The 9,996-nt window shown below is 35.5% G+C and overlaps 1 protein-coding gene across 7 annotated transcripts; it reads left to right on the top strand.

Annotated features, from left to right (window-relative positions):
- Positions 1-1,404: 1,404 nt before the first annotated feature.
- LOC119642372 lies at positions 1,405-8,158 on the top strand. Of its 7 annotated transcripts, none has more exons than XR_005248027.1 (6): positions 1,405-2,118; positions 2,190-2,242; positions 2,305-2,449; positions 2,519-2,628; positions 2,717-2,773; positions 2,835-3,414. XR_005248027.1 is itself a non-coding variant. In XM_038041514.1 (6 exons), the coding sequence occupies exons 3-6, from the start codon at positions 2,339-2,341 to the stop codon at positions 2,870-2,872; spliced, it is 327 nt and encodes a 108-aa protein (XP_037897442.1). In that variant the 5' UTR covers positions 1,405-2,118; positions 2,190-2,242; positions 2,305-2,338; the 3' UTR covers positions 2,873-3,414. The 7 variants fall into 7 exon arrangements, 1 of the variants encoding a protein (XP_037897442.1); XR_005248023.1 differs by having other exon boundaries at positions 2,498-2,628; XR_005248024.1 differs by having other exon boundaries at positions 2,305-2,628; positions 2,835-3,199; positions 3,268-3,414.
- The last annotated feature ends 1,838 nt before the right edge of the window (positions 8,159-9,996 follow it).

Here is a 9,996-nt window from a genome sequence, read left to right as displayed (position 1 = left end):
CCCACTAGTTCTACCTCAAAACGATTAAGTAAATGATACACATGTTTTATATGTTATATTGTAACGAGTTTTCTTGGGCGAGGTATAACTCACTTATTCCAAGGTTCGTTGCAAGAAATTTTGAATAAAAATCCGGACCTTCGGGGGGAGGAATGGTGTACAATTTCCTTAGTTTATTGTTCCTTTTTTACGGGAGAGAAGTACAGCAATGGGTAGAAGCTGGCTACGGCAAGGAAAGGAACCAGCGAGATGACCCGGCTTCTGGTGTGGCTTGCACGTGATGAGAGGTTAACTTCTTGTATTATTAAAATTTTCCTTTTGGATTATCGCGACGCACTACAGAGAACGGAAACGGTGCTAGTGTCATAGCTGCCTCGGCGGTTTGTCTTAGGTTGGTCCCTCGTATATAAGTGCACAAAAAAAAGTGTCCTTCAGTCTTCCAGGGATGGCGACTAACAGCTAACTAAGCACATCCCCTATCCGTGAGTCAAGAGGCCTGCAAGTCCTTCAGGGATGGCGACTAACAGCTAAGTCAGCACATTCCCTATCCGTAAGTCACAAAAAAAACTCTTAATAAAGGTCAATTTGTCGATTTGTCCGCGGGCACTTACCTCCTTAGACGGCTATGACACCAAAATTAACTAGTCTGTGCAATGCGCTGTTCTTTTATACCCTGAGCCTCACTCACATAGACTATGCCAACATGTTCTATGTGTTTTCATGAGTTTTGAGGTACTATGCTTATGTGTATGCTTAGCTTAGGTTGGCTGTAGTCGCAACCTTAGTTACGACTTGCATGATCCTACTTATACACAACTTAAAACCAACTTACATCTAGCTTATTACTATGTTCGTTCAAATGTCTACTCACTAGGCACTCAGGTACCAAATCGCGTGATTCAATCACCGTTAGGTATGTGAGTGCTTGTGCCTTTCTATGCCTTTGTGTTTGCATATGCTTTGCTTTGTGTATCTCTACATGCTTGGCATGTTTATGCATGCAGTTTATGCATTGTCGTATGTTATTATTTTTTTCCTACCTAAGTACGTGCTCCTGCAAGTTTGGTATACCCTAACGTTGTTACACATTCTGCGCATTTTTACTCATAGAGATTCTTGCTGAAGTTCGTTCGTTTTGCATGTACAGATTTTCTACCTAAGTTCAATTCTGCTTGTTTTGTTTGCCCTAACGGTGCTATCAGCTTGGTACATTATTTAAAGATTCAATGTGACCTAACGGTACTATATCTTTGTGCAATGCTGCTATAGCTGCTGCGTATGTTTGAGATGTGTTCATACCGTATGAGTCGGGTTGTGTTCTTAATACGGATTGGGTTCTTACAACTATGCCTTTTTTTGTGCATTGTGGTTTTTCTTTCGCTTTATGCTTGTGGACATTTTGAGTTTTTTTTCCCCCTTTTACTTATAGGTTTATACATTTGGGTTTTTAATTCTGGTATCAAACACTTTGAGTTCTTCCTTGTGTTTATACTTTTGCGTTTTTTTTTTCTTTTTTACTTAGCCTTTCCTACGTTGGAGTTCTTAATTCTGCTATTAATCATTGGAGATCTTGCATCTAAGCTTTTATACATTTGAATATAAGGTTTCTTTTTCTTATCTGAGTTCTTGGCTCTGCTATTGAACTTTTTGAAGTTTTGAAATCTGAGCTTTTGTATACTGGTGTTCTTAACCTATGCTAGGGAGTGTTTCTATGGTTTTACATCTTCAGGCGGGTTGCCTGCTGGGGATATTTGTCTAAGGCGGACGGACTTGTATTTCGTAAGGAAGCAAAATCGCTTCCTTACAATATTGATGTACGTAGATTTATGTAGAAGTTTCATGGTTGCACAACAGATTTCGTTACGTCCTGGGAATAATTAATATGAGTGATGGTATGAGGAATACTTATATACTGTCCGTGTTGCGTTTAGCCGTGACTTTAAAGTTGCCTGCTCGGAGGTTACGAATTGGTGGTCTGCAGCGACCATACCATACGTTATTAACCGTTGTATCAGACGTGTTACAAGAATTGGACACAAAACTTTGTGTGGAGGGGATCCAATGAACCGTAAATGCGCAGGCGAAGGTGTGTTCTTGCCAGTCATTAGTATTCCAGGCGTAAGTAATTGAACTTTTTATATTTCAATAAACGACCATTGTTATATTTTTATTATTTCGGCTTTTTAAAGCTAGTGGAAAGTCAAGCCTCCGAAAAGGAAAACATAGCCTAAACGGAATGGTAGTAAGTAATCTGAATATATGTCTATTAGCAACTTTTTTTTATTTACATAAACATCTTCCTAGATTTGCAACCATGAAATGAAACTAACGGCGGTCAATGCCAAATTTTCGAAATCTTCGCATGGTTGTCACGTTGGGAGGCACTGCGGCGAAAGGGCTTACGTGGAATACCATTGAAATGGGCATGATAACAATACGTGGCTACTCGGTAGGCGGTCAAAAAAATATTAAAGCGCTAAAAGCTACATCTTTATAGTTATTTTGAGGTTACTCTTAGATCCTTGGCTGATGACGCCTCACCGAAATTCGGCGAACTTCCTATAAAGAAAAATACAACGAACTCCATTGCAAGACGAGGAACATTGTGGAAAGGGTGCATGTATGAAGGTTAGTATTACAATATTTAGTATTAAAAAAAAATATAAACAGCTGCGAGAGAAAATGAATTTCTTTTTAAAAAATTCAAAAAAAAAAGGATCCGAAATTGCATTTGTAAATTGTGAAGAAACGAACGCTACCTCAAAACGATTAAGTAAATTGTTACTAATATTTACAAATGACGTATAAATTATATGTTATATTGCTGTATATAGATTTATGCAAAAGCTCCGTGCCTTCAAAGCAAAATTGATATGACGGGTTGCAACTATACCGTAAGTGTTGCACAAAGCATGTTATCAATCGTTGTATCAGAAGTCTTACAAGCGTTGGAAACACAACTTGGTGCGGACTGTATCCAATGAAACATAAACGCGGATACGAAGGTGTGGTTTTACCAGAAATTTGGTATTCCAGGCGGTAACTAATTGAACTTTTTGTTTTAGAATATACGACTATTATAATATTTGTATTAGTTATTACTATAATTGGTTGATGTAACGCGCATATGATTTTTAAAGCCAGTGGAAATGAAACAATTTCCATTAATCGGAAAGGAAAGTACAGCCAAAACGGAATGGTAATATGTAATCTAAATATTTGTGTATTCTTCCCTTTATTTACATAAGTGTAAACGTCATCTTTTAGATTGGCGACCATGAAATGAAAATCATTGCGGTCAATTTCAAATTCTTGGATTTTCCCATGATTCGCACGGAACCTTTGTAACGGCCGCGAACAAACCTTGGGTAGGGTGTCTGTCGGTCCGTGTCAACCGCAAGTATCGCAATAACGGCATGCCGTTAGACAAAATCGTGTGATTTTGTGGTACCGTTTATAAATCGCATGATCTTGCGGGATATAATTGTTTTGTTCTTTTTTTCTTTTCCCTTTCATTAAGATAGGCAAAATCATGTGATTTTGCGGCATTCTTTTTTGTTTGCTTTCACAAGAACAGGCAAAATCGCATGATCTTGGGGGATTTTGCTTGCTTTTGCGAGACTAGCGGCAAGCCGCTATAGAGAGCAACAGAAAGAAGAAGAGAAGAATTGCGCAGGGATGAGAGGTCTGTCTGTTTTTTGTTTCTAAGATAGAAGGGAGAATTGTCTGGCCTTTGCTGAGGTTCAGACGTGTTTTCGAGCTATTATAAAAACGGATTGGATTGTCATTTTGAACAATAAGAGTGGTTTTGCTTTTCCTAAATGAATTGCTGAAACACCTATCAAGAACAAAAATTAAAAAAAAAAGGAAAAAAGATAAAAATTTAACGAGAAAAGAAAAAACAAAAATCAAAGCAACGTGAAATTTAAACAATAGACAACAGGAAAAATATTAAATGAAAAATATATAGTAAAATTCGACTACCAACGAACAATTATATGGCGGGGATTCAAAATGATATATTTGCATATGACTGGTGCCATAAAGCTAGAATAATAATTGCCAAATCTAATTGGTAATCTTAAAGCCAAATAAATAAAGCTGGAATCTGTATGTATATATATACAAGCAGCGCAAATGTTATTACATGGCCCGCAGTTAAAGCAGTAAAAAAAAAAAAAGAATATAAAAGAAAACTTCTACGATAGCATCTTGCCCATAGATCGAAGAAGAAAGAAATAAAGAGGAATAAAGAAAGAGTGATTGAAAAATGTCTCTTAACTAAGGCAAATCGTGAAAGAGAAGCTAAAGTATAAGTAGATAAATTTACCATTTCTCTTTGTCTCGCGGTCAAATTTAAGTGCATCTGTGCAGGTTTTGTTCAATTGCAATAGGGCGTTGATAGTTAAAACTCAAAAGTCAAGAAACGTCATGAAGCAAACAAATAAGAGAAATCAGTACTAAGCCAGAGTATTGTGTTTTATTAATTCAAGAACGATAAAACTGCCTTCAAGAATAACGAAGTGAAGAGTTGAGTGTGTTGGCAGAATGCACCAAGTAAAGCGCATAGCATTCGTGCATGAATATATTAATTTTAAATACCAGTGACGGTATGCGTACCAAAATAGAAAAGAAAGAAATAAAATAAACAAGCCTAAGGCATATCTATGTAAACAACATAAACCTATGGAAATTTTATATAAAATATACATGAGCTTCTTATTACAGTAGTTTTTGCGAAACAATATGCATTAAGGAGAAAATTGTTAATATTGAAATATTTAAAAAGAAAGAGAATTATTGCAAAGAAACATCCACATTAATGTATGAGTTAAGTTACAAGAAGTGGTTTACAATACCGAAAAAAAAGAAAAACGGAAATTTGATGTAAATAAATTGGAAATTATATCTCACCAAATGGAGTTATTTTTTTCTTAAAGTAAAAAAAAAAGGAAAAAAAAAAATTTAAATAATTAGACCGAAACAAACACAAACGGCAATAACAACGATAACAGCAACGGCAGCTGTAATATGACGTATATCATTGATCGTCAATGAAATTCATAATAAAAATTCATTGAACAAACGCTTTAAATTACGCCAAAAGGCAACCCAACAAGGTAAGGAGGAAGAGGAAAAGGGGTGAATAAGAGAACAAGAGAGCGTAAGGAGAAGGAACCAGATGATGTAAGCAGCCACGACCACAGACTCTAGCAACGACCAGATTCACGGTCAGGTATTTTCATTCATTTATTTCCTTTTTTTTATTTCCTTTTTCTTGCCCCCTACTTACGGAGGAGCCCCGATGTGTGGCTGAGTTTAGCCTGCCACCGCTGTGGCTGAGGTCAGGTGAGGGAGTGTGCATGTGATGGCACCGTAGGGAGGACGTCAGACGGTTACAGACGAACTCACGGTAGACCGACGTACGATAGACTACTGATGAGACTATTCCTTTTTCTGTATTCTTTGTCATGAGGCTCAGAGAGCCAAACCCCGTTAAGAAATACGCTCTACCGGCAACAAGGGGGCTAGTACCGTGACACCTTTGGAATGGGCATGCTAGAAATGTTTGGCTAATCGGTATGCGGTAAAAAAATTGAAGCACCAAAAAGCTGTTTTTTTTTTTATTTTTCTTTTTAACGTGATGGTAGACACTTCCTAGAGTTTGCCGAACTTTCTGGAAAGAAACATTGATGTACACTAAAGTCGAAAATCTAACTACAGTTTTTGACCATTTCTATAGGTCGTTGGTGTATTCTACAGGAAGAGCGAAAGACGCGTTGCAACCTAAAGAAGGTGGAAAAGATCGCGGCCCAGCACCACATTTGCGTTCACTACAAAGTGGGAGCAAATTATTTAAATTCCACGTCACTCTAGGCGACCTTTGAAGACGATGGTGCTGATGGCACCAAAATTGGAGTAGTTGGGTGAACAAACTACAGGATAGCTGATACGAAATTTATAAACATAACGATCTTAAAGATATAAATAATTTTTAAACTTGTAACTCGCACAAAAATTTACATAAAGGTTAAGCAATATACTGAAAGTACAACTTTTTGGGTACTAGATTTTCTCTTTATTTCTTCTTATATTAGTTTTGGGAAAAAGAAATCCATTATTTTTTCGGTAGATGGCTGCACTGATAGATTTCTCGTAAAATATCGATCAAACAATTTCAGATTTATGCTCGTTGGAAAGGTGACATTTCGCGGTAAAAAAAATTCTTTTGCTGTTTTTTGTTTAGTGCATTCAGTTGTGAGTTACAGCGTGTTAAAAATGGAAGTGAACAAAGAGAAAATTCGGTACATTTTACAGTTTTTCTTTGACAAAGACGAAAATGCAAGCCAGGCGGCTAAAATTGTGAATGGTGTTTATGGTTCCGATACTGTAACAGCCAAATATGTGCAATTTTGGTTTCGTAGATTCCGTTCAGGAATTTTTGATGTTAAAGATGCACCTCGCACAGGTAGGCCGGTCGAAAATGTGGATAAAATCGGAGAAGCGATCGACGTTGACCGGCATGTTAGCAGTCGTAACATCACCCAGGAGCTAAAAATCGACCATAAAACAGTTTTAAACCATTTACACAAAGCTGGATTCAAAAAGAAGCTCGATGTTTGGGTGCCACACCAATTAACAGAAAAAAACATGATGGATCGAATTACCATCTGCGAAGCCTTGGCCAAACGGAATGAGATAGAACCATTTCTTAAACGGATGGTGACTGGAGATGAGAAATGGATCACATACGATAACCCTGTGCGAAAACGATGGTGGTCAAAGAGCGGTGAAGCACCTCAAACGGCCAGGAAGGTTTTACTATGCATTTGGTGGGACTGGAAGTGGATTATTCATTATGAGTTGCTTCCATATGGCCAAACGCTAAATTCTAATCTCTACTATCAACAACTGGACCGTTTGAAGATAGCGATTGACCAGGAAGTTTTAATGCATCCGCCATACAGTCCGGACTTGGCACCAAGCGAATATCGTCTTTTTCTTGCATTGCAAAATTTCTTTAATGATAAAAAATTGGAATCTAGGGAGGATTGTGAAAATCGACTACTAGAGTTTTTTGCAAATAGAGACCAGGACTTCTATGAGAGAGGCATTTTGAAGTTACCTTTAAAATGGCAACAAATCGTACAGCAAAACAGTGCATATTTGACCCAAATCGGACAATCCGAAGCATGTTAAATAAAGTCCTGAAGTTCATATAAAAGTAATGGATTTCTTTTGCCCCAAACTAATATGAGCTTAAAAAAAAAAAAGATTTGGCATATAAGAAGGGAGGACAAACTTTAATATAATGATGAAGAAGACATCATTTATTTGAATTAATCAATAACAATATGACAGAGTTGGTTACATTAATTTGTATAGAAAATCTGTAAAAAGGAATATATAATGATTACTTTTTCTGCAATAAAAAAACTAAAAACCTAAACACTGGATTTAACTTTATTATATCTTTCAATTGTCAAATTCCACATAATTTTCTATGCATTTCTTTTTGCATGTTTTATTTTTACAAAACAAGTATACGTCAATTGGGCTCTCATGTTTTACGCCTCTCTCAGTGGTTGATGCACAGAAATGGAAAATTTGAGAGAAAATATTGGAAAGCTGGCGGCGATAGTACCTGATTAGCCTATTGGCGATGATCAATTGTCTTCTAAAAAACCCAGGCGATAATTAGGGCGATGATTTCCTGCTTCCATGATTACCTCCCGGTGCGCTGAATGCAGTGATGAAAGCCAAGCAGCAAATCTCTCGATGTCAGAACACGGTCAAATAAGTGTATTAGTTCAAGCACCATCGATGTCGGCTTAAGAAGAAGTAAGTTTAATGAAGATGTGAAATCACCCTTTTGCAATATTAGACGCGGAGGCATTAGGATTGTTCCTTAAAAACAAAATCTCGAATAGGCAGCACTGTAAGACGAAAAGTCAACAGACTGCGGCATACCTATAAAACTGATAACCTTTTCGATGTATTTAACAGACCACAGATACATCGGATCCATTAATTTGATCAGTGCCCTTAGGTACACGTGTAAAGCCTTTAATATCGCCACCAGAGGTTACGGAAGAACAATCAGAAAATACTGCCGGCAAACACATTTATCCACAGTAGTAACATTTATTTTTGCATAATGAATTGAATTTAAGATGATATAAGTTTGAATTAAAGTCTCATATTTGTATGGAAATGAGTGGATATTATATCTAAACTTTAAACTAATACTTTTTTTAAAGAACTCAATGATTGTCGATTAAAAACATAGAATGTACTCAAAATTAAATTTTCTCATAGTATGAGGGGTACTAAGTTTATGCGGATATATGTAATATTAAGGAGGACTTAACATATTATTTTATTACAGCGATATTTTCCGAACCATTTTCCGAATCGGTTTAATCTTGTTTGTCTAATTTCTGTCTACGCATTCTTGTAGTCAACCAACTGGTTTTTCGGATTTTTTGACGAAAATGGGCACATTGAATTGCTTTGATTCAAGGACGGGGACCGTCAAAAGTCGATTATATCAGATGACTGTGTTGAATATTCCTTGATAAGACACTTTGCATATTAATGGATGTAAAAAACTAGGATAGAATGGTGCCATAGCCAGAATACGTACTGAAAATTTAACAAATGTGAGGCACTTAGAAGATAAATGTACTATTTTTTGATTAGAAATTAATCATTTTGCGGTGGTACCCCTTATAGAATATAACATTTGATTATGAACATAACATGTTGTTGATATTTTGACATATTGGCGAAGATGAATGAATAAGTATTATAATGAAAACACAATAAACGGTTCTTTTGAATTGTTATTTATTATAATTCTCTTTATTTAAAACTCTTATTAATTCTTACTTATTAACTCTAGCTTATTAATTCTTACGTTACTTTTTACTTTACTTCTTACTTTACTTCCGACTTTACATCTGACTTTACTGAACTGTGCTCTGTAATTCATATAATAAATTATTATGCTAATTTAAGTAAAATAGTGGAATTAAACTAGGCTGTTACTGTGTAAAGCTAGATTGCATTATATTAACTAGGTCGTAGCTTGACTTGCAGTATGTGGAAATATGCAGGGCAGATCTTCAATAGGTTATAGCTACGTTTACATTATGTGGAAATATAAAAGTGAAATCTTAGCAAAAATGATTATTGAACGGGTAGAGGACGATAAATCGAAAATGCTATTTCGCCTTTCCTATTGGGAAGAATGATCTTTAACATTAAATGATCATTCTTGGGTTTAGTGATTATCGATTAATTCGGTTATTTCTTCTACAGTGGTCTTGTTATGAGTGTATGTTTTTTTTTTTGTTCTTATAAATACTTATATAATAAATAAAAAAAAAATTTTGTTTGTGTAGGGTTCTTAAAAATACTTATACACAATTAGAAAAAATTTTTGTTTGTGTAGGCGCATTACACTTAGATTTTATTTTTTACGGTTTTAGCACTTTTATTTGTGACCGGAACTGTTGCTAAATATTTGGTTAGGTCGCAGATTAGTGTTATCGCGTATTCGTAAATACAAGAAAAAACAATGCTTGCTATGTTGACTAAAAAAAATGAAGGAAATTTTCTATATAAATTTGATTGAACGATTACTTTTCGAAAGAGCACATTAAGACCGAATCCATAAATGAAAAAACAATGCTTGCTATGTTGACTAAAAAAAATGAAGGAAATTTTCTATATAAATTTGATTGAACGATTACTTTTTGAAAGAGCACATTAAGACCGAAGTCAACAAATGAATAAAAGTGTGCTTTACTTGGTTTCTCTATGCATCCAAACGCCGATAGACAAATTTAAGCTTTAAAAGGAATACTAATATAAATTATGTATATAAAATATATATATAATCCATTTAGTACATAACACAATTTTTACTTACAAATTATTCCGCCTTAGTGGCCGAGAACGCAAGAGTCTCGATTTGATAATCGTGGGTTC

The sequence above is a fragment of the Glossina fuscipes genome, unplaced genomic scaffold (assembly GCF_014805625.2).
Source record: "Glossina fuscipes isolate IAEA_lab_2018 unplaced genomic scaffold, Yale_Gfus_2 222, whole genome shotgun sequence".
Taxonomy (NCBI): Eukaryota; Metazoa; Arthropoda; class Insecta; order Diptera; family Glossinidae; genus Glossina; species Glossina fuscipes.
This window is presented reverse-complemented; position numbering and strand designations above follow the sequence as displayed.

Bases quoted from the DNA above. Each gene is read 5' to 3' on its own strand.
- LOC119642372 (XM_038041514.1), top strand. From the start codon at position 2,339: ATGCCAAATTTTCGAAATCTTCGCATGGTTGTCACGTTGGGAGGCACT. The intron at 2,629-2,716 runs GTTAGTATTACA...CAAAAAAAAAAG, and splicing joins GAAAGGGTGCATGTATGAAG to GATCCGAAATTGCATTTGTA. The intron at 2,774-2,834 runs GTAAATTGTTAC...TGCTGTATATAG, and splicing joins CGCTACCTCAAAACGATTAA to ATTTATGCAAAAGCTCCGTG.